The 24,708-nt window shown below is 39.8% G+C and overlaps 2 protein-coding genes across 2 annotated transcripts; both read right to left on the reverse strand.

Annotated features, from left to right (window-relative positions):
• Positions 1 to 1,978: 1,978 nt before the first annotated feature.
• Positions 1,979 to 9,745, reverse strand: fgf4 (fibroblast growth factor 4). Its single transcript, XM_035154632.2, has 3 exons — positions 9,285 to 9,745; positions 7,803 to 7,906; positions 1,979 to 5,896 (listed from the first exon to the last, which is right to left on the reverse strand). Exons 1-3 carry the CDS (start codon positions 9,676 to 9,678, stop codon positions 5,720 to 5,722), a joined length of 675 nt encoding a protein of 224 aa, XP_035010523.1. The 5' UTR covers positions 9,679 to 9,745; the 3' UTR covers positions 1,979 to 5,719.
• A 3,926-nt stretch (positions 9,746 to 13,671) lies between these two features.
• On the reverse strand, positions 13,672 to 17,224 carry fgf3 (fibroblast growth factor 3). Its single transcript, XM_035158192.1, has 3 exons — positions 16,778 to 17,224; positions 15,723 to 15,826; positions 13,672 to 15,428 (listed from the first exon to the last, which is right to left on the reverse strand). Exons 1-3 carry the CDS (start codon positions 17,019 to 17,021, stop codon positions 15,063 to 15,065), a joined length of 714 nt encoding a protein of 237 aa, XP_035014083.1. The 5' UTR covers positions 17,022 to 17,224; the 3' UTR covers positions 13,672 to 15,062.
• Positions 17,225 to 24,708: the final 7,484 nt, after the last annotated feature.

Genomic DNA, 24,708 nt, shown 5'->3' on the forward strand with positions numbered 1-24,708 from the left:
ATAGATCATGAATGGTTGGAGAGATTTTTCGATACACATTGCTACCTAAATTCATCCTAAAAGATTAGGTGCCTTTTGAAAATATGGGATCTTATCTTCAATTCAAAATAAAGTAATCTGTGTATAAATAGGGCGGCTGTGCCTCTAACCAGAAGGTCAGCATTTTGATCCCAGTCTTCCCTAGTCCAGATGCCGAAGTGTAAATACAGACCATTTACCATTTATATACGCAGGTATGTGTTGATATGCATGTCTTGATTAGCACTGGTCACATGCTTTAGTAAGATCAAATAATATGAGTACACTCACAGTTTATGTGTTTATTTGCATTGCTGTTTAATTCAATGTTTATTTATAATGCCCAAAAATCTGACAGTTCGCTTTCTATCATGAACAATTGAAATAATGCAGTGTCACATAGACACATTTTAAATTGAAAAAGCACTGTATGATAAAAGAAAATTGTATCACAAAAATACTGACACACAAGACACACCATACATTTAGGAGAGCTTATTTTATTCCCTGTATTTAGAGTTTAGCCATGTGCATAGCACATACAAAGTGACATTTTATTAGGCCCTGTATAAAACTACAGGACAACTGATAAAAGTAGTTGATACAAAATTGTCTTAAGACCACAGGACTCAGAATCATACGCTATACAATATACAAGTACATTATCATATCATCACTTCACAATAGAAAATCCTTTCCCTAAACACAGACGTTGAGGCAGCAGAAATAGAAAGAAATATATCAAGACTTAACAGTTGGTAGATGAGTAATGGGCAGTTTGAACAACTGACTGGAATCCATTTCTTTAATAATAAGCTGATGTTATTTTGTCCTGAAAGCAGAATGATAAAGTACATACTGCCTGATACAAACCCAATAGTGCTGCAAAGGTTTTAAGTTTAAAGAGTCACAAAAAACATTCTCACCTAATGGATCAACCCATGCAGACAGTAAGGTTTTTTGCGACATTTCTCCTTCCTCCTCATGTATGTTGAGCTTAAAGTATTACAAAATTAACATTAAAATAATTCCACAGAAACATGTAATAACGGTGTATCTGTTATTCCATCAACATTGCTATTAATGTCCATATTGTTCTATTTTTTGTAAAAAGTATTTCCACTCAAAATAACATGTTGAATAGATTATAACGGGACACTGTTCCTGAGAGGAAATATTGGTGCTGAATTACTTATGTCAGTGCATGTAAACTGTGTGGGACTTAATACCAACAGGTAGGTGAGAAAATGTCCTGAAATAACAGTGATATGGGAGGAAATCTGCTGTGATGTTGGGCAGTATAACAAAACTAAGTTGCATGCTGTCTGTACAGAAGACGTAGTGTGAAAGGCATGTTAGTGTGTGTCTGTTGAGGAGGTGTTCAGGCAAACAACTGAGTTGTAGGCCATCCTTGTTTCTGAGGTACTCAGTATGAGCTGTCACATGATTATCACCGACGCATCCTGCATCTATTTGGTGTGTTGTGAGTTGTGCATGTCCACGAAAATGAACGCTAAGCATCTGCAAGATGCAGTACACACATCCATGTTAGGGGCAATATATAGAGGCAGTATGTGACCTACAAGCTGTGTCTCAATTTAGGGGCCACATTCTTTGTCGGCTGCATTTGTAGACCGATTGCATCACAGCTGCACGACTAGACTGTCATAATTCAAAGGCTCCTCCAAATGCGGGCGACAAATGTGTCCTTCCACCCCTAAGCATCGGAGGCTCCACCGGGTGGATCCTTACTGGCCCAACATATCCCATGATTCATTGCGCTTCAGTGACAAACTGTTTTTCAAAGAGGTAATGGTGGCAAAAAGCGAGGCGAGAACCCCAGGAGAATTTATTTTAAATGCAAGTACTCAACCGAACAACTAACAGTACACAAACGTTAAACATTTTTAATGATGTTTTCATCTGTAGCTTTGTTGCTAGGCAACGGCTGTAACGGCGGGACAAGCTGGTGACGGAATAGGAAGACCAGACCGTCTCTTTCGGTTTGCCTGACACAGTGTACCCAGCAGTTGAAGGATGCAGCTGACGTCAGCTGCGTAGACCGGGTCCTCCGGAGGATGCAGCCACTGAATTGAGACACAGCTACAGTGTCCATGTGGATTAAATTCACAGAATGTAAAGTTCTATTCAGTCTTAGTTCTGTGGTGTACCCTCTAGGGGAACACTCCCGTAACATGAGTAGTACACACTTAGTACACAGCATGTATGTGAACAATAACATACAACATATATGGTCATCTGTGCAAATGTGTGAAAAAGTTATAAGTATATCTCCAGTCTAAGATGTCCATGATCTGACCAAACCTCTGAACTCATAACAACAATTGACATAACCTCAGAATGGAGACACAGGCATTTAACTCATGGGATGTAAAGGTGCTGGTGGTGGGTGTTTCATATAAATGTGCCGTTAACATGAATTTACAGGGCGCATGCGCACAACAAATGCAACAGCTGACAAACTTTACATACTTTACATACTTTAACCGAACCTACATGGTAAAGGTTTCATGAGTTGGCTGAATCGTTGAACACCTCATACTCAGATGCCAACACAAATTAATTGTAGTTACTAGCATAAAATCCAAGAAAACTAAGCGTAAAATGCTTCAGGTCATGTTTATAGGCATATGGCATAAGTGGTTACACGAGCCATTAAGCTGCCTGTATGCACAGATTAAATCATGATAAGTTCCATGGCAGATGGATGACAGAAAAACACACCTCAAAAACTTTTTATGGACATTCTGTGAGACTGTCAAAGACCATGTGGTCAGCTATGACAGTCAACCTGCTGTTTACCACTTCGTCCATAATTTGAGTGAGTAATGAGGGTGCTACACCAGTGACAGACTTCTGAACTTCCCTGGTCTTGCTTTGTAGCTAAATAAACAAATGAGCAGCCAGAGTAGAGGGCTAGCCCTGGGTCAGTGACAGAGGCCAGAAAGGTATTCTACTGTAAACATGATGACTGCCATGCAAAACAGTGACACCTGAGAACTCTGAGCCCAGCTGTGAGCACCAGATACATCAGTACACCTGCATATATTACCAGATGGGATCCTGGAGAAAAGATTTAAATTTATTGTAAAAAGAGATTTTACAGGGCCAGCAGACAGTTGCTTAAGCACCTGATCTGATAGTCTAAATTTTTTTTCACATTACTGAACCCGCAGAGTTCAGATCATTCTCTACATCTATACTCTTGCAGGAATTATAGCCTGAAGCAACGACAGCAAAGGTTTGCATGATATTTGCTTTACCAATTTGTAACCTAACACCCAGCATGTGTGTTCAGTGGGGCCGGCCATCAGTTCTACTGAAGGCACTGTTTCTCAGCAGAGATAAGATAAATCAGTCCCAAACAGTTGGGCCTGACTTACAATGTATGCAATTGTACGTGGAATGTTGAAACTGAGATTTCAAACCTCTAAGATGAAAGACTGTATAAGACAACATGGAGAGCATAGCAAAGAAAAAAGAAGAAAGAGGTTAAATATGGTCATCTATTTCTCACCAGTCCTTTTTTGACCTGTGTTGTGGAGGATTGGTGTACCTGTTCATTGATTGAACCAAAGTGAACCAATCAAATGCACTTCATGCTTTGAGACAGAACCTTCCCACAGCTCTGTTGATTTAAAACTGTCACCCCTTACCACCCAACCCCCGGCTCCAAAAGGAATACCAGCACCTTCAGTTACTTAGAGGTTATATTTACAAAATATATAAAGAAAAATATAGGGTTACTGGCCCTAGCATATAGTACTGTCCAACAGCTGTCCGTAAATATTTCTCCCATGATTATCCTTTCTAAAAGTAAATCACAGGGTAAAGATAGCTGGAACGTGACAAGGCGCAACTAGGACAACATGGCCACCAGAGCTGAGCTGCCGTCAACTGCAGGGACTCAGAAAGACAGAAAGGAAACAAATACAAGAAAAAGGGGATCTAGGGAATTTGTAAACTGAGCTAGTGCAGGGGAAGGATTTTGTGCTGTAGGAGGTTGAAGCAATACCTGAAAATCAATGATGGTTTATTAAAAGAGAAGATGCACAAGGAGGAAGTGGAAATTGGTCATACTGGAACTGCATCAAAGTTTCTATCCTCACAACAATATAAATGTGAGCTTATTTTATCCTAGGTTTGTTGTTGTTTATCACTACAGAACATAGAAATGAGAGGAGGGTAAATGCACTAAGCCTCAGAAATTCCTTTAAAAACTCAAGTAAGACCATGACTCAAGGTACTAATATGAATGAAGGGGCCGGTCAATATTTTGGGAAATAATTGTGTTAATCAATGAAAACAGATTTGACTCTCATGTACTAGTGGCAGTTATCCTAGCTTAGCATACAGACTTCAGACAGGGGGCAACTGATAGCCAGGCTCTGTTCACAATTTAAGAAAAATATATCTTAAACTTACTGTTGTTAAAATGTTTTGTAAGTTCTTTATGGAACTATTGTGCCATTTTTGCTGGACTGTATCTTTCCCTCACACCTCACATTGACAACCAGACTATGTGTTTTTAAATCAAAGACTATGTAACTTTTGCAGAACAGCAGCACAGATGTGAAAATTTGAAAGGTTATAAATGGCTATAATTTGTTTAGTCTGGGCTGTTTTATTGATTGTGAATTCAACTTTCCAATTTTGTCAAAATTCCCATCATATTACTTTATGTGAAGGCAAAGATTACTAGATAAATGATACAACTCAGCAATAAAGGTCATATCTGTCCAATCTACATAACCATATCCTGAGTAATAGCAGGCAGACAGATTTCTTCCACTCCCAGCGCTACGGAACAATCAGAAATAACCTGACATAAAGAATATTCCTATTCCTCAGTCAGGGCTATGTTTTCTCTGTTGCATTTGAGCGCTTTGACATTGCCTTTAAAATCCCCAAACTCCCCACTTATATAATGTCAAAGAGGGTGCCTCTCTCTATCGGCAGTCTTATAGATCTGACTGAGATTGACGGCAGAATAGTTCAGAGTTCACCAGCCTTGGCAAAGCTATAAACAGACTAGTGGAGGTGGTGGGGTTTCTTCAACAACCCCCACCACCCCCAACACACACACACACACACACACACACACACACATACATACATACATACATACATACATACATACATACACACACACACACACACACACACACACACTGTCTCTCCCTTTTTATCGCTCTCTCTCTCTGGCAGAAAGATGATAGGGTTTCAATTAGGCTCCAGTGCCATACAAAAGACCTGCTGCATTGGGCAATCATTGACACCAGATTTGCAACTTAATTCTCTTTGAAGGCTGAGACTCAACAGGTCCTGTTTTGTTGTAAATAAAAAAAAACATAGTTAAGTGATAAATGTTTCCCGTGCACTGTTGCATATTGACATCAGTGTAGAGAAAACCAAAATTCTGAAATACGATTTCATTCAGTAGCAGCAAATATTTGATAAATTTAAAAAATTTAAACAAAAAAGTCGGATCCCCCACAGTAAAAAGACAACCCCTCCTAAAAATACAAAACTGTTGTTAAACATAAATTAGAAAAATGAATATATACATATAAAAAGATCAAATATCATACACTTGCATAAAGCTTGGAGTGAAAGTGCATCATAGTTTGGAGTTCCCTCCCTCCTGCTTCCTCCACATTGAGGTGAAGTCTATTTATGATTATATTCTTGGTAAGAAATGTGTCACCGTCATGGCGGGGGACACTCGGTTTCCTCTTTTTGTTTTGCCGTTCTTACTCAGGCCGATGTACATCCCTGCGTAGGCCACCGACTCGTAGGCGTTGTAGTTGTTGGCGAGGAGCTTCTCTCTGAATTTGCACTCATTGTTGTAGTGTAACTGGAAGAGGGAAGAGGCAGATAGATGGATTATTTAAAATGTTAATTGTTTCAAGGCAAAGAGAAGACAAAGATTCTAGGAACATTTTGGGGGAAATGTTAAGTCTGTATTGTTCAATGTGATAATTATCAAACAATTACTTTATTTCTCACTGCAGGACTATTGTACAGCAGTTGTTTCTGTCAGAGATTGTATGCGAAAGGGTAAATGATGTGAGTGCAGTCGGACATCATGCTCTCTGATTGTGCTATTTTCTCTCACTGAGAGGACTAACAATTAATGGCCCTTTCCAACTGAATTTAGTTATTAACCAACTTTGAGAGTCAACTACCTAAGTTCAAACTAGAGAATGACTAAAATGTCTGAAGGAGTACAAGCTTAAATAATGTGTAAATAACTTGATAGCAACCAATAGCAACATCAGGTATCAGGGTAAAAAAAACAATTTTTATAAATCTTAACTACTACTACTTTGTAGAGGAATGACTTTGTTTTTCATTTAGATTTACACATGGAGAAATGTGTGTTTCAGAGTTGGTGGTTTTCATGCAGTTCCATGGAACATTACTGGCATTATGTTTTGCCTTTTAAAATATGTTGGGTTATTTTGTGTAGTTCATTTTATCAGTTTTCATTATTGTTAAACAACACTTTGACTTTGCTTAATTTTGATCCAATCAGTAATTGGATTTATTTAGTGAATTTTCTGAAACCTGGGCTTGAACCCCACCTCGATTTTCAAAAATTGTGAGAAAGTTTTGTTAGAGCAATTTAAAATGGTACATTCAAGTAGAAATGAATTGTGACTTGAATAATATTAAGTGAAGTCACTCAAGACCAAGACTATAGTTCCTATTGACAACAACACTGTGTGAACAATAGGGACGGTTTTATATATTGGTTCTAGAATTTTGACACTGTGTATGCCAATACATGCTAGAACAGCAATGAAAATAAATTCTTGAGGCTGCAATATTGTATATTGTGTAAGTGCTATAGAGAGAGATTGTATCCTTGAATGACACTGTATTGGGCTAACTGGGCGAACTGCTGCGACATTACCCAGCCAGAAGGGGGAGGGACACAGCCGTCCTACCTGGGCAATTTATTCTGTGGTGAGTTTTTTTACCTGTCTGCCATCTTGCTGCCCACCCTACAATTATACTACCTGCTTCGCTCAGATTTTGTTACCTGAAATCTTTCATGGTAGTAAGCTAGCTCTGCTGACCTGTTGGAAGATACAGGGATTCTAACTATTCAGCAGTCAGGTTTTTAGGTAAGAGACGAATCTTCAGACCGGTGCCAGAGAGGATATCCACCGAAAAAAATCGAGATTCCAGTTAACTGGATGGCAAGCCAACATTTGGATCTTTGAGAGGCATTCCATTTTCGTCTTCACTCAATGGTGTGGTAGGACAGACACTGTACAAATACGGATTGGGCTCCAATGATCAATCCACCAATTTGACACTTAAAGACTGGACTCAAGGACATTAAAGGGACTCTTATGTGCGCACTTTATTATTTTAGTTTATTATTTTAGGGGTAATTATATGCTGTATTGTATATGAACTGCAGTTTATGTGTTTTAATATACAGTATGTATGTAAATTTTTCCCTGTGTTGAGTCTCCTTACTGATATTCAGGTCCAGGGATCCTGCTTAGTGCTTCTGATGCTGCTCCACATTTAGTCTCTTATTCATAGTTTTTAAGTGTTACCAAGGGACATACCAGCAAAAAAATAGTTAAAGAATTAAGACACCTGACACTTTTTGTTGGATCTGTGAAACAGAGCAAAATTGGTGAAATTGCAAGTAAAAGTCTTTGTCTTCTAAAAACGTTGTGTGTGTGTTTGTTTGTTTATGGGTGTTTGATACAGTGATGTGACAGTGTTCGTACACTCACAGATCCATAGAGCTTTCCTCGTCGGTTCATGGCCACAAAGAATTCACTGCGCACACCCCGCAGAGTTACAACTCCCCTCTCCACTGGAGAGATCTGCAGAAGACCTTCAGGAAAAACACACCACACACTGAAACATGCTGGTCTGATAGCTGGATCTGATTCTCAGTGACTCTGACATTGCTCTGTGTCGCAGATGACGAGCTGGACAGTCTGGAGCTCAACAGAAAGCTAAATAATTCCTTCTTTATCTGAGATTCTGGCAATAACAAATCACCTGTCTAAATATGTGTCAGGTGATGTGAAAGTTTGTCAACTATTTGATGCTGACTAACATGACAGTTTACATTTTTAGTTATTGGCTAATTCATATGTGAAACAAATGATGTCTTGTGTTAAAAACTATCAAAGTGCTGACTCAAACTAGATCATTTTTTACATTAAAGTAAAATAAATCCTGATCAAACTAGGCTTCATCAAGTGATTTTATGCCAGCCGGCATCAAATCTAAAAAAAAAAAAGGTATGAAAAACAGTTCTGTTATTCCTTTTTTTTACATTAACATTTGTGGATTTTGAAGTCAAAGAAGCTAAATCTTCAATCAACTGACCAAATAACAATTATATACTTTTGTAGTTCTGTGGATATAAGCTAAGTTATATTAATTGCAGAAATATTTGACTGTTTACTGAACCCTATAGGCTATTCTCACTTGGCCTTGGCTAGGTATTCTTTGTTCCTGCTCTAATGTGAAAATGCTTTACAGTGGCGTGAATTCCTCACAGAGACGTTCTGTAATGTATCTCCCTGAATTTTTATGCCTTGTCTCAAAATAGTAGCCTACAGAGGCCGCAAAAAAAAGAAAACAAGTTTTAAGTTCCACAGCTCACTTTGTGTCACTTTGATGGGACCACAATTCACAAACAGGGCATGACAGGGATTATATTTGACATGTAAGCCAAGTTTGTTATTCTTCGTGTCAGCACATGTGACGATGACTTTGCCTGGGCCGGACCGATGGGGTTAATCTATCCTAACAGATGGGTCCATGCGCTGTGTCCTAACTTTAGGTGCTGGCTGGCCGCTGGCCTGGATCACAGCGAGCTCTGGTTACATACAAGGCAGAAAGCACCGGCACACAGAGTATGTGCTCATGGGGCATTGTGGAAGAATTCCAGATGTTCACACCAAAGCATGGATCAATAACTGAGCTGTTCACTGACAAGGATGAGCATCATCTCCTTCAGAAGCCTATGATCTCTGAGAGTTTGAGCGTTTAGTTACTAACAGGAAACCAGATCAGAACAATGTCAATGAAGTAATTTAGCTCTTTCTCATTTCTTCAAAACTCATTAAAAATAAATTATCAAATTGGTATTTGCTAGCCCAAGTAACAGTGAGTTTCTTCACTCTAACACCAAAAACTGCCAAAGGTGGAGAAACCAATTATCAGTTTCTAATCAATAAATAATTGACACAACTTACTGTAACGATTCTCATTATGTATCCCCGTTATTCTACCGTCCGGTAACACCTGAATGTGAAAGCCAATCCCCACGTTGCAATAGAGGCGCCGCAACCTTTTAATGCCCAAGAGGTAGTCGCTGTCCCGGCTGATCTCCTCCCGCTTCTCTCCCGGGATCCGTGCCAAAGACCGGGAGTAGAGGGCCTCCCAGCGGTCCGCTGTTCGGTTCAGGCCGGGGGCGCATCCTGCCAGTCCGGTCACCAGGCCCAGGACCAGGACAGTCCGCAGGGCCGACAAAGAGCCCATCTTGGGTCTGGCTCTGAAAACAGCCGCCCGGCGTTTGCCTTTCCAATGAAGCGAGAATAAAAAGAAGAAGCGGTGCGGCAGAGAGGATAGTGTGTAAGTTGCACTCATTCCCAGACCGACAGGCGCACTGGCTTCAGCGTCGGAGCGACATTGATCTGCATGAGCGCTGTTCAGCCATGCCTCTATATTTATACCTGCACACACATTACATCACAGTTCCACACTTAGAATAAACCTACAAACTTTATTTTCACATTCAGGCGCAGCAAACAGAGCTGGGGGCTTTATTCAAACCAAATAATAGCGGTCTTATCTGAGAGCAAAGCAGAAGTTTGTAGAAAATAAATGAATGAAGGCGTTGTTATAGTGAAAAAAAACTTCATTGTGTGAGGTTTTCATTATCAGCAGCAGAATATCATACTATATGTATGGGAGGATGTAAAATAGGAAACGGCCCAGTTAACAGACCATGATGTCGAGACAGGAGACAGTTCTATAAATGAACAATAACAGGAAAAAACACAGGTCCAATTCAACCGAATGAAAAAAGCTGTCACAGGGAAAATCATATCCCGGGCCCTTAAAGAAAACAATGGTAAGACTAAATAGAGAGTTTCCAGCATGATAAAATGCTATCATTTTTGGCATAGACTTTAAAGAGCTCTGACGCTATGACTGAAAAACTTTGTTAAGTTTGTGAACTGTCATAGGTGTTAATAGGCCATGTATCATAGGATCCGTGTTCATTAATAGATAAGTAATGGCTTGTGAACATGTTTATAGGTTATTGTTTACAAGAAATAAGTCTTAGGTATTTCTTAAAAAGTTGGAGGAGCTTTATTTGAAGTCTTCACATTACAATACAAGTTTGTTTTATTTGAACATTTTCATTGTTTGATTTGGTTTCCCCTTTCAGTTCTAAAAGTGTGGCTCTTCTGTTTATTAATCATATTTTAATATTCAAAATATTAAATAATATTGCAGATACCTCCTTTAGTTAGTCTTCATCAAAGTAAGGCCAATATCAAACCAATGTGATAAATGTGTTTTAAAACAACATAACTTTCTTCTTCTTCTCTGAATTTTTGTTGATATGCTTTGGTTGAATGATGATAATTTACTGGTGTCATGGCAGTGGGACTTTGATGTGTCATCCTTGACAGTCTTTAAGATGCAGTGGTGCATTGCATTTGATATCCAATGAATTAAACTAATCAACTTACCCACCTTTTATTTTACCATTTTACTACTGCTATTCTTCATGCAATAAATCTATGCTGAGGACTAATATTTACCCTCTCTGCTAAGTATTTCATTATATATGTTTGAGGACTTAGGGTCTTCACTATCTATCAGCCGAGCAACAGAGTCCTTTGATCTCTAGGGTGGCTCTGTCCTGCTCCTCACTGACTACGCATGAAATGTTTTCTCACGTTCACATTTGGCTGATCCTCCTTGTACAAAAACATTGTTTCTTTGTGTGCTGCAAAATGGCTACATGAATGCAGCTAGATCTCAGAGACAGTCCTGTGGTGTTGAGTCTGACATACCGGCTAACCAACAAGACCCAGTCTGGGGGACCAAAAGACACTCAGAATCTATGAACCAAAAGAGAAACTAGTAGTCTACCAGGCTACCAGAATCAGAAAGTTCAGCATCAAAGTATCATTAAATCAATGGAGTCTCAGGAAAACTCAAGGCATTGATTGCCTTCTGAACAACCATTGGGCTGATAGAAAGCTTAACTCAGGAACACACAAGACTGCGGAACCCTCAGGACACCACTCCAGAACATTTGATGGACAACTTGATCTTCACAACAACGTTTGGCCACTGGACCTTCAGGGCAGGAATCACATTCCAAAAGTAAAATTGCTGACATACCTTTACATCTTTATGAAGGCCTGCATGACAGTTGATGAGTTGGTTGACCACCAGGACAACTGATCAATTTTGAATCCGGCCAAGATACTGAACCCCAAATTGCCTCTTCTCAAAGAGAAAATGCTGAACATAGATGCACTGTATGAATGTGTGTGTATGAGTGAATGACAAAAAACTGTACCCTAAAGCTCTTTGAATGGTCATCAAGACTAAAAAGTACTTTTTTAAAACAGACCATTTACCATTTGCAAGCCACACAGACCAGCAGGCCCTGTGCTGGCGCTGTCCATGGTTCTGTAATCTCCTCTTACCACTTTTAAATAAAAAAGTATAGAAAGTTGTGTCTCTTCAGTTATGCTGAGATTTTTATGTTGTGTTCATCTTTAGATTTTGTTTGTGTTGTACTGAAGTGGTGGTTTTAGGTTGCATGTTCGCAATGAATTATGCTGAGTGAAAGAGGTTTTAGATTTCACTGGGCGACAGCTGCAATTCTGAGCCTAAAATGTTTTAACATAAAACACAAGTATTGGTTGGTTTATCAATTTATTCATCATTTCCAATCTTACATAATGCATCTTCTTATAATTCGTTACCAGAGGGCAATGACTGGGCTTAAAAAATATAATTGTCATCAAAAATCACTGATTATAACCAGCACCCTGTAACCTTTTACAGGGTGTAACGTTTTTATCTTGTAGTTTTTTAATATAAAAAAAGAAACACATTTTTTCAGAGGGTTGTGTTGATGAAGACTTTATTTAGACTCACCTAGCATATAATATCATCACAGTTAAACATTATTCTGTTCAAATATCAACCTGTTTTAGTGTCAAACAATCCATCTGTAACATGTGAAAAGGTGTCCTACCTGTTAGTGAGTTTGTATATCAAGTGTCATGCTCTGTTTATCCAAACAGGGGAGGGATATTTCCTCTGATATTGTTGGCACAGTAAAGTTGGATGCTGGCCAGCTAGACAGCTGTGACTGAACTGCTCCCATACTGGATTCACTAAGTGACTTGTACTGGTGAATTTGTCTTTTCAGTCAATATATTCTATTCATGTAAATATATATGAAATATTGTCAATTTGTATCATTGTTTACCACTTTGCTCAATAATTTGATTTATTGATATTCTTCAACTTCATTTTTTAACTAAATATGTTCATTCCATTGGTGAAAAGATGACAAACTTATGAATGTGGACTGAAACATGACTCTTTTTTGTAACTGCTGAAATTAGATTGGATTGTTACTGTGTTTGTTGGCAGGGATTTTGACTGAGCTCAATTAATTAAAAGGCACATTCACACTGGCAACAAGTCACCAGGTGTCTGAAAGGGAGACAGCTATCTGCCTCCAGGGGTCAATGTTTACAAGTGAACAGTCATGTGCTGTGGTCACCTGCTATGAGCTGAGGGCAGAGTTTAAAATACCATTCCACTTTTATAGTGTTCAGTTTTACTCCTGAATGTCTCTGTCAGCCCACCACAGTACTAATACAAAGAAAACTGGTTCAGTAAATTTGTTTACACTTTTTGTTCAACTGTGTAGCCATTATTTCGTAGATTTATTTAACCATCATTGAACTTTGGCAAGTAGCACAATTACAAGAATGTTCTTATTGATATTGTGTAATCAAAATTATAAGCTGATAATATAACCCCTGTTCATTCTTAACCTTTTTAAAGAAATGATTCACAAGAAAATATTCTTTAAGGGTTCCTTATTCCATCAGCACAATTGATATTGCAGAGGAATGTTGTATTTATTGCACAGCTGCCAAGTCTTAGTTGGATGAAGCCTTCAGTGGGATGTCATGGATAGAAAGGACATGTAGTAAGAGATTGGGATGATAAATGTTATTAGATAAAACAGACAGAGAGGAAACAAAAGGCCCTAGCCCCTCTAAAGTCCTGCATTCCTGTTGAGTAATATTAGAGTTTTGCATTCATAACAAGGTGTTACATTTTGTATGACACAGTTTCTGCTTACAAGAGGACCTGTCTTGTTTATTGACTCTGCGGCTTTTGCTCAGTGTTTAAAAAAAAAAAGCCCAATAGTCTCAGGCGGCATTGCTTCCCAGGCCCCCCTTGGGAGGAGCTATTGTCCAAGCCAGGAAGCCTCCCCAGCCCGCAGGTATAGAATGACAAGGCTTTATAGCAGCTACCTATAGATGGGAGTGAGGCAAAGCAAAACCTGAACTTCCAAAAGAATGCTTCTTGTAATGAATTTTGCATTGATGGTCGTTTTTATAGTTTCTGCTCAGCTGTATTGCAGCAACAGGTGGGCACTTTCACAAATGAGCAGCAGAGAGAGAGAGAGAGAGAGAGAGAGATAATGTCACATGTAGATAGGGGGGGGGGCTGCATGTTGTAATAAACTTAGCTAACCTACTGTTACACCACCCATACCTGTCCACTGCAGCTCTACAGAGCAGGATTATGGCACAGAAAACTACTCTCTGTAAATCATCAATGATGTGATTTGTATTTGTACGGAGATCCTTAGGAAGTTACAGACAAATACAGGCACAGCTGTCTAACCGTCTTCACATCTGGTTCATACAGTTGCATTTACCCCTTGAGGAAACCAAAACACTTTGCATTTTAAAGGGAAAACCATAAGATGTGTAGGAGTGAAAATAAAAAAAAAACAAAGTACAAATTGGCCACTTGTTTTCTTGTGTCAATATTCATTTATGTTGGAAGCAGGTGATAAGTGATAACTATGAAACAATTAGCAACAGGCAAAATGCAGAAATAGTCTTATCAATAACTTACAACACAGGCACCAAATAAATACTCATATCATTAGTAAAATATTCATATCATTAGTAAAATATACAAAGTACTTCTTTCAGTTTGCAGACAGTAGACTATCACATTGTAAAAATATTCCACTATATCACATCCCATACTGATTTTACATTTGTGTCTTAATGCGAATCTGACAAAAAGTGCTTTGATTTATTACGTACTCTGTTCAATATCCATCATTTTTGTTAGCACTTGCACTCGTGTAGCAAAATATTATATTCTGTTAATCATTTCAGTGAAATGAAAACCTACAGAATCCCTGTATACTGCATTTACAATAATCCCTGTCAAAAGGTATGTAGCTCTGTGAAAAGATGAAGATAAATTGGTCTCTTGTTCTAAATTTGAACTTTTTATAAAATTAGATTGAAGTGTTAATCTATACTAATGCATTTGTCTACAGTAACAAGTAGTAAGACAGTAGAATTTTTGAAGAAGTCAGACATCAGTAAATAGAAGATTACACAGTTTGTGTATGTGTGTGTGTGTGTGTGTGTGTGTGTGTGCATGCATGAAGTCAAGTGTATGTTTGTGTGTGCGTGTGTGCATGTGTGGGCAATTCAACCAATGTGTCGCAACACTTCAGTTGGCTATAGGTCTTCTCTTCGTCTTCTATGGATTTCTTTCTTTGTGCATCAATGACAAATACTTCTGCTAATCCAGAAGGCAGCATCAAGACTGTTTTTTCACATCCTCCATTGAAATCAAGCTACACTGTGTAACAAGGTCATGGTTCTGAACAGTCTCAGGACTACAGGGTCAGCTCCCTCCTCTGAATGTCTGCTCAGTCAGCCCCGGCCTTTCCTGGCACGATGCCGGCGTCTTCGGCATTCACCACGGCTGCTGAGGTGATGCGTGTGGTGGTGTGCGCTCTGACTGTCTCTTAACCTTCTCACCATCTCATGGTCCTTGTTGCCCAGAACCCGAGGCAGAAATAGTGAGGCTTTGTCTGTGCTTCGCGTTTTAAAGCCCCGCCGCGGCCGGCCTTTGCCATTAATAGAAACATACCACTGGCGTTTGGCGCTGGCTCGTCGCTTGTTGCTAATGCCCCCTGTTGGCAGTGGCTGTTCGGTTGAGTGGTGGCGAGATGCATAGGTGTTGTACCCCAACTCATGGATCCGCTCCACAAACTCACACTCTTTGTTGAATACTTCCTGGGGATATGAGAAGGAAAGAAACAGTGAGCCACATTTGTCATGCAGCTTGCAGTATGTTTTTGATTCACAGGGCAAACTCTCAAAGACACTGAGTACTCTACGCAGCTCTGTATGGACTCTGTGTGACAGCAAATTATCCACAAAGTAACAGAATTTCCAGCAGAAATTCAGTCAGTTCATAGGACTACTATGTTAATCTTTCTGCCCTATCTTTCTCTCCCTCTAAGCCAGGAGCTGTTTGTGTTGAAGACAAGGTGATACATGAGATGATGAAATGAAATTTGTACCCACCGAGGCATACAGTCGCCCTTTATCATTCATGGCCAAATATCTGCCAGAGAAAAGCCCTTTTATGGCCACAACTCCCACATCCACTGCTGTGATTTCCATGATGCCTGTAACAAAAAGAAACGGACAACTCTTAGACAACAGTTTAGTGTGTTTGGTGTTAGAGTCATTATGATCAAATATCTTTCCATTTATCTCTATAAATTCAGCAATCCTTCTTCGAGGGTGAAATAGCATATATCAAAAAGCCTATAGTCTTAAACATAAAGCCGAAATCACTAAAATAAATGAACGTTTACGAAAGTAAATGGATTAATTCCCGCTTCTATGGGCCACCTCTTAGCACCTAATTTGCGGGTTTATTGGCTTTTTAATCAGTGTTTGATTAGACAATGGCTTTTAGAGAAAAGCTCTAATGCTCTGTAATCAGATAAACATCCGTCGGGAGCGCGCATTTATCCCGACGGGAAGTTAATGCAGGCTGATACTTCCAATAGAGATTAAACTGGATGTCTCGCTGTCACACACGCACGTTTGCGCAGCTATATTAACTTCCATTCATTGCAGACAGCCAAACACTACTAATGTTAACCGTGACCATGCACTCAATGTCATAAACTGAACTTCACCCAGCCTCAATTCACACCTATCCCTCGCAGAACTCACAAATTACGTTTTGCATGATTAAAACTGGGGTTAGGTTCTTCTGAGGACTACTGGTCCCGTCAAAAAAAGGTCCACATCACTGAGTAAGTGACGGTGAAAGTCGATAAGATTTTTTAATCAATCAGATTAGAATTTAAGAGACAAAAATTTGCTGAATACTGTACATTTTAATAAAGGCTAAAGAAGTGTATGCTACAAGATATTCATACAAGTACCTGAGGTGAAACTTGTTTTTTCATGCCACCAATTTACATTTAAAAACTTCCATACAACTTCCATATTTTCACAGAGGCACTGATTATTTAGAAAACACATGAGCTTGTGTCATATAAAATTAGATACTTCATGTTTATCAATGACAGCTTGTATGTGAAAAATTTGTCAATACTCACTTAATGGATTCGTTTCCTCCAGTGAGCCATCTATCTTCCCATTAGGATGGATTTGTAAATGATATTTAGTGGCGCAGTAGAGTTTCCTTCTTCGTGGCGCTCCTCCGAGGTGTTCATATACTCCTCCGCGGCCCCCGGCGTCCCTCCGTTGTCGGGGGTCGCAAGCCTGGCCAGGGTCGCAGCGGCTCCGGGGACTAACGGGATCCAACAGGCTCAGCAACACCAGCAGATGTATCATCAGCATTGTGGCATGGCCGGGGAGAGACGATTGTGGCAAAAAACGGAGAACTCCTGCCCGGCTCCCGGGGTCCCATTAAAGTGTCGGGGCCTAAAAGCTGGAGAGCTCCAGCACTGAGCACATACGAGTCCAAGAGATACCGCTGACAGCACAGCCGTCCCCGCGGTGGGATCCGCTCCAAGGCTCTGCTGCTGCTAGACGTCCCTCCTGTGGATCTGACTGAGAGTCGCAGCACAATCAGAGCGCAGATATAAAAGAAGCTTGTGGCGACAATAGGCTGAACTCCGACCAATTGATACAAAGGAAAGGGGGAGGCAAAGGTATCAGCCCTGTGTGAAGCGAGAGACTGCGGCGTGGATAAAATTACAGTGGCTGAGTGTGGAACAGCTCTCTCCCTTGAACGCTTCTGCTGAAAGAGCAATTAGACTTTCCAAAGTAGTCTATACAGCCGGACTGAGACTGAGTTAGCCTGTGCAACAGGTGAGGAATAATGTGTTTGATGTTGTAATACATAATCAATCTACCATAACCAAAACAAACAAATAATCTTTTTTTTTTTTTTAAACCAACTTAATTTCACTGTTGATTCCCACATTTTATGTTTAATAATCTGACACCTCTCCCCCAATCTCTCTCCAACTGGATGGTTTAGTCTGGCTGCTTAAACCCAACTTTCTCATTCAGATGTATTGATCATTTGAGCATACTGAAGTCATAAAAAAATGACTTGACTTTTAATTTATGGGTAGTCCACATAATAGATAATGTATAAATAGGCCTAGCTTCACCCCAATCAAACAGGTGCTTGTCAAGGGTACCCAGTAAACCTAACATCAGAAACTAAGGTCAGTAAATCATGTACGTTTAATTTGTAATTTGCTTTGAATCAGGGTTTCTTGCCTACACTCACATAGATGCACAGAGGTCTTAAGAGCTGCTGTCAAGCTGTGGCTGCAGGTTGGCTTGGGAATCCAACCCAGTTTCCTCTCTCAGCAGTTAAATTTCACAGCCATCTTTTTTCTAAAATATTTACAAACTCCTTCCTCCCTGTGAACTGTAAGCACTGCCTGCTAGTTCTACACTTAATTTCTGTTGAAGTTAGATTAAGAAAATAGATACAAAAAATGATCAGTTTCAGTGCTCTCTCCATGTGCTCCTCTCGACAAAGAACCCCTCTTCTGTGCATTATTCTTTATCTTTCACCCGAGCAATGGATTATCCCAGACTTTTCCCATCCTAAGGCCAGGGCTCTGGCTAAGCAGCAGCCGGTGGGCGGAAGAGCAGCAGGCTAAATGACTACTGCCTAAATTGCTTCCATCTTGGTCACATTATGGTTTGCATTCTGGTAATTAGCACCATCATCTACAAATCTCTCTGCCCTTTGGCGCTGTTCCACTGCTGCTATGGAGGCCTCTGCTGAGAATCCCCCAGAGAGTCAATGGTTAATTTGTCTTCCCCTGCCATACATCACCCAGCTTTTTGCCTCTGTCAGTTTATTTAATTCGATTATGAGAAAAAGGCTGCTCTTTTAATTACAAATGTGTGCACATTGTGCCTCATAAACCCCTTGTAAGTCAGACAACACACCAAAACATCAGCCAGGTCGTGTGTATCTGAGGTTGTTCTGGTGGCCATTTCTAAGTGAGACACTCTTGATGTGGTTAAATGCTGGAAGAGGGTGGAACCTCAGATGTGGTGTGCTGTTTCTCTCAGAAACTATTTTAATTACGCTCCCTCCACGCCGCCCACATAGCATCCCAGCAATAAGCAGGGCAAACGATCTCAATTTGTGAGGCACGTAGACACACACACACACACACACACACACACACATTAGAACATGAGACCCCAGTCCATACTAAACTCTATAATTCACTCACATTATGCACCCAACACAAACCTTAGCAGAAAAGTCCAAACTATATTTTCAGCAGTGGGTTGCATCTTCAAATGTATTTTCATGGTCTCACAGATGTCTTATTTCTGCAGGGCTGAGACCAACAATTAAATCCTACATTTCACAGACTTTGCTGCTCTGCTTGTTCTTTACTGAAACTTATAGTCACCACAGTGTCAACAGTGTGTGGATACCCTAGGAAAGCATTTACAATTTCCGGGCTACAAGGATATATGTGGGGTCACATTGGGGTGGAGACCTTTATGGGTCTTTAATGTTGGACCTATTTTTCATTAAAAAATACCAAATCCAAAAGTGACCCTGGGATCATTTTTTTGAAATAAATAGATCCTGACATCGAGAGAACAGCACCCCTGGTAGCAGCATGATGATCAATTAATTAACAAGCAGCCAGGGTCAAAATGAGCAGTAATATAGCCTATTAATTGTTTTCTATGAAGTAGTAGTTAAAATAACAATAATTTAGTTATAAGGCTAAAAGTCCCTTACAGGCTTCTTCACCAACTTTTAAAATATTATGCAGCTGATTTAATATCCATAAATAAAATTCTAAATGTTTTTCCTAAGAAAACCATAGCCTCGACTAACTTCTTAAAAGATGCAAATTTCTTTTCTTTGTTGACACTATTTGCATGCCTAGGTAAATAATTAATGGACTATATTCATATATATAGTGCTCTTCCAGTCTTTTCCACCACTTAAAGCGCTTCCACCACTAGTAAGTATAAGTCGCATTCACTAATTCATCAGAGAAATTGTGAAGGTCAAACTCACAGAGAAAGAGGACAAGGATATAACCAAAAAACGAGAACAATTTGTTTGTGATACAATTCATGCAGCTATTATTCACAAAGTTCTAATGTGTGGGATGACCATAAGGGAAGATGGTGTCTCCAAGTTTGATCTTCATTGACACATCTTTTATCCATGCTGTCAGGCAAGGAAACAGCTGCATTGTACTAGTAATGTATACAATTATGGTAATTTTGTAGTCAATGCACAAACTATAACTATACCTGGAAAGTGTGGTCACACTGAGGATTCTACACTTCCACAATAATGGATGTCATTTTTTCATCAGAACTGAAAAGCTGGGGGTGGGCAGCAAAATGTCCAAGTCCATTGAAGAGCAGGTGGTGTTTCAGGGTGTTGATAGCATCTCCTTCATTGTCACAGGCTACGGACAAAACAGTTGTACAGAGTCGGTTTTGACAGGCGTCAACATTTCCAATATCTACAGCTATATACACTTCAGCTTGTGTCATTTCTTCTGGTCTGTTCAATGACTATCCTCTCCATTAGTAGCATAGCAAACCTTTTATTGAAATTCAGTAAGTGTAGTGGGCCTATGTCTCACAGGGTTCCCGGACAGAGAGTTTATTTTCATGACAATAAAGGGATTTAAAAAGAATGTAGACTGTCAAAATCAGAAAACAACATTGGTCAGCATGTCAAAGAGGCAGTCATGGTGTATATTTTATTGTTTCCTTGAGTGTTGTCTAAGAGCACAGTTTGGAGGGACGAGGGTTGCAGCAGCAGATTTGATTCCTTTGCTCAGATACACACCTCAGAACCTTGTCCTATTTGGCAGAGGCAAATCAACTGTGTTTAGGAGTTTTGCCCAGCTATCTATGTAATATCAAGTTGACAAATGGGTCCTTCAATGTGATCAAAGATGCATTTGAATTCACATTACACTGCACACTTGCATGTGTAGCAGAAGTGATCAGATCCCAGTGCATTCTTAATGCATTCTGGGTGCATTCACACCATGTTTAGAAGTGACAAGACAATACTTTTTCTTCAAAAGAAATGCTTGGACAATTTTTAATTATTTACCTAACTGAAATATGTTTAACAATTACTTTTGCCATCATCCACTTGACAAATGAATCAAAACCCAGCCACATGAAGTGTCTTGACACAGAACTCCAAAACATACATTTTTACTTTCCCCTTTTCTCTCCTGCGACCATGAATAAAGGCAAGAATTTCAGGGCTCCTTTTTTAATTGACCTCCCAAAAATTCGCCCCCCACAACAACCCCAAAAAGCCCTCTTGGCACAAAAGGGTTTCTTTTCTGCAATAATACAAAGGTTATTAGCCAGGTCCTTTTCTTGCACCCCCACCTCCCTTTTTTAGTGGAGAAAAGGGAGGTACCAGTAATCCAGAGCAAATCAAAATGACCTTTGAACCCTTTCTGCTGTACTTTTTCTCATGGGCAGTTTTCTTTGGCGAGGCAGTGATCAGAGGGCTGAACCCAGCCGCTGCCTCTCGTCTCCTGACAAATCGCTGCTGAGCCTCTTTTGTCCCAATGACTTTGATCTCACCTGCTTGTCAGGCGCTTAAAAAAAAGTCTAGTACAGTTCCAGGACACAGCAAACAAATTGGCAACTTTTTTATCCTGACTCCCTCTTTTTCATTTCTGCACAGCCCTATTCTCACTTCAATTTGTGGCATGCTGGTTTGGTAAATCATGTTTTCAAGCTTCAAAAACAGTTGGACAATATTATTAACAATCATTCTCACTTGAAGTGGATTTTACTTCAGTGACAAAGAGGTTCAGCAGCAGATACAGATAGAGGGTAGAAATCTAAATGACTTAAGTTTAGATTTGAGGTTTTCTTAGATGAGGAATATGGGGCTAGACTACAATGGTCTTCTTTAGTATTCACTTATCACAAGAGCAGGCAACAACAAAGGAAACTATGCCACAATGTGCATGTTTTCTATGCTACTATAGTTTCTAGTATATATTTAGAATAACACACACACACACACTATAACTGGTAACAAGGACTTCGATTCAGTGTACCTACAACTCCCTCGTTTCACATTTGAGGGAGGGCTTTCTTTATCATGTATTGATAAAGATCTATCAGCAAACAACAAACTAGTAGAATTAATAGTTATTAAAATAAGTTCTTGGAAAGTCCCTTGAAAGTTCTATAGAGTGGTCTTTAAAGGGATAGTCTACGAAAAATTTAAATTCACTCATTATCTACTAACCACTATGCAGATGGAGGTATGGGTGAAGTGTTTGTTTCCACAAAACACTTTGGAGTCACAGGGGTAAACAGTGTTGCAGCCAAATCCAATACAATTAAAGTTACTGGCAACTCCTTTTTTCAGACGTAATAAAACATCTTTGCAAAAACGCTAAGAATTATACTCCTCTACCTTTACCTTAGAGGAGTGGTCGTCCTCCAACCAAAAGGTCAGCGGTTCGATACTCAGTCTTCCCCACCTGCATGCCCATCTGCATTCCAAAGTGTTCTTGGGCAAGATACTGAACCCCTAAATGGCCCCTCATAGATGTAGAATGCACTAATTGTAAGTCGCTTTGTAGCTAAGAGGATGGCATGTAATGTAATGGTTAGTATATAGTATGTAGTATGTAGGAGTGAGAGGTTCAAGACCAGTTGGATCATGAAGATGTTCCACACTAAGTGACCTGCTGTTAATTATAACCATTACTTCATGAGGAAATGTTGTTAAAGTTGTGGTGCAGACTTGTAGAGCATGGCAGGCAGGATGCTTTGGATAAAATCAAAGCTCCCAGTCTCCACCTATATGGCTAGCTGATAGGGTGTTCAGAACAAACCTGAGATATTCTGTTGATGTGGATATATAGTAATTTAGGTCAGAGTCCAGAACTACAACAAGATTCCTGACATGGTTTGAGGTCTGAAGTTGTAGGGTTTCAAGATGAGTACTGACATTAGAATGTTCCTTTTTGGCACCAAAATAAAATAGTTTCCATTCTGTCCTTATTTAACCAGAGAAAATTCTGGCACATCCACTGATTAATGTGTTCAATGCATTTATTTAGTATTGTATTGGTCAACAATCATCCGGTGTTATTGTTCGATAAATCTGTGTGTCATCTGCGTAGCTATGGTAGGATATTTTATTGTCTTGTAAGATGCAAGCTAGTGGGAGCATGTAATGTTGAACAGAGCTGGACCAAGAATGAACCCTTGGGGAACTCCACGTCATTTCCATTTGCTCAGATCTGTAAGGACCAACTGATACAAAATAATAATAATAATAGCTTTATCTGCATAGTACTTAACTAAACAAGGTTACAAAGTGCTTCACATAAAAAATCCATGGCAAAATGATGAATGAACTGAAATAAAAGGTATTCAAGTCAGTAAAATTATAAGGGCCAAATCATAATATAACTAGGGCTGCACGGCAGCACTGAGCGGGCCAGAGCACTTGTGAACTCGGCACCTGATGCGGCCGCGGGAGAGGGCGGTTGGGGACCGGGCGAAATGACCCAGCGTTGCGTGCGTTTTGTGCACCACAGGAACGCTTCACTTCCTGTGTAAATCGAATTAAAGTTGTAAAACACCTTACTTTCTGTTGCCAGTAGGTGGCGCTATCACTATCACTACATACAGACGAATAGATCTGTTCAAGTCAGGGCTCTGATGAAGCGTGAGTAATTTGGGGCCAATTGGACAATGCACTGTGGAGTTACAACAACGTCATTGTCACGCTGATCAGTAGGTGGCGTTATGACCCTGACATAATATTGACACACAGAGCTGTTCAGGCCTGGACTCTGATCTTAGGTTTTAATTTTGGGGCCGATTGGACAGTGCACAGTGGAGTTAAAAAAAAACTTCCTTTTCACAGTGAATCAGTAGGTGGCACTATGACCCTGAGTTAATATTGACATATGGAGCTATTCAGGCCTGGACTCTGATCATGTGACAGATTTTGGTGCCGATTGGACAATGCATAGTGGAATTTTAAAAAACTCAATCTTTGCCACACCTCAATGTTTACACAGTTTGAGGAAAGGTCACAATTCTGACCATGGTCGTATGACTTGTCTGAGCTCATTTGAGCTGTATATTGTTTAGCTGTATAGCGTTTTGCGCACCGCAGGAAGGATAACTTCACTTTCTGTGTCCGTCACGCAACACCGAACCACGCCCACCAATTATGCATCTTGGTCCACGCCATCTAGTGCAGACCTAACGGTGAAAATTTTATGTAAATCGAATCAAAGATGTAAAAAGAGGCTTACTTCCTGTTGCCAGTACGTCACCCTATTATTATCATTGTCAGTACAAACAGACTCATTGATCTGTTCAGGTCAAAAACACTCTTGTTTCTCTTCAGATCGTATAAATATTTCACCTTTGCAATGTCTAAGACATCAAAGTACTCTATGACCACTGACACTGTGACATTATACAGATAAAACAACCTTGTGTTTTAATGGCGTGTAATCAAACTTTGACACCACTCCATAGTCACGCTGTGTGACGAAAACTCAAAAATCGAGGTAGTTTTAATCTCCATGTTTGAAGTTGATCTGACGAAAGCTCTAGGAGGAGTTCGTTAAAATACACGTGTAAAATGGCCAAAATGGCCACTAAATCCAATATTGCCAACTTCCTGTTGCTTTTTTCATAACTTTTTTGTGCGTTTGGTCACTTGTGTACCGAATTCCATGAAGATCGGTGAAAGCGAAGTAAGGGGCTGCGTTTTGGGGGGGTTAATGAGCCATTTTGCCACGCCAACTTCAAATTACTGCAGAATACGTACATTTTCACCACTTTTGAACTTTGGTGAGATTTCAAGCATGTTTAGGCCCTCAAAAAGCCAATACATTTGCCTGAAGAATAAGAATAAGAATAATCATGTCAATTTCAATAGGTGACCATTCAAATTTATAGAGAAAAAACTCCCCCATTATCTGATAGAAACCTCTAGCAGAACCAGACTTAGCGTAGGCGGCCATCTGCGTTGACT

This window comes from Hippoglossus stenolepis, chromosome 1, assembly GCF_022539355.2.
Source record: "Hippoglossus stenolepis isolate QCI-W04-F060 chromosome 1, HSTE1.2, whole genome shotgun sequence".
Taxonomy (NCBI): Eukaryota; Metazoa; Chordata; class Actinopteri; order Pleuronectiformes; family Pleuronectidae; genus Hippoglossus; species Hippoglossus stenolepis.

What these genes read in the sequence shown, in the direction of transcription:
- fgf4 (XM_035154632.2), bottom strand. Translation starts at nt 9,678, where the DNA reads ATGAGTGCAACTTACACACTATCCTCTCTGCCGCACCGCTTCTTCTTT. An exon ending in ACATAATGAGAATCGTTACA is followed by an intron (nt 7,907 to 9,284) that starts GTAAGTTGTGTC and finishes TTTTTCCTGAAG; the next exon opens with GTCTTCTGCAGATCTCTCCA. An exon ending in GAGGAAAGCTCTATGGATCT is followed by an intron (nt 5,897 to 7,802) that starts GTGAGTGTACGA and finishes TCCCTCTTCCAG; the next exon opens with TTACACTACAACAATGAGTG.
- fgf3 (XM_035158192.1), bottom strand. Translation starts at nt 17,021, where the DNA reads ATGCTGATGATACATCTGCTGGTGTTGCTGAGCCTGTTGGATCCCGTT. An exon ending in GGAGGAAACGAATCCATTAA is followed by an intron (nt 15,827 to 16,777) that starts GTGAGTATTGAC and finishes TTTTTGTTACAG; the next exon opens with GCATCATGGAAATCACAGCA. An exon ending in AAGGGCGACTGTATGCCTCG is followed by an intron (nt 15,429 to 15,722) that starts GTGGGTACAAAT and finishes TCATATCCCCAG; the next exon opens with GAAGTATTCAACAAAGAGTG.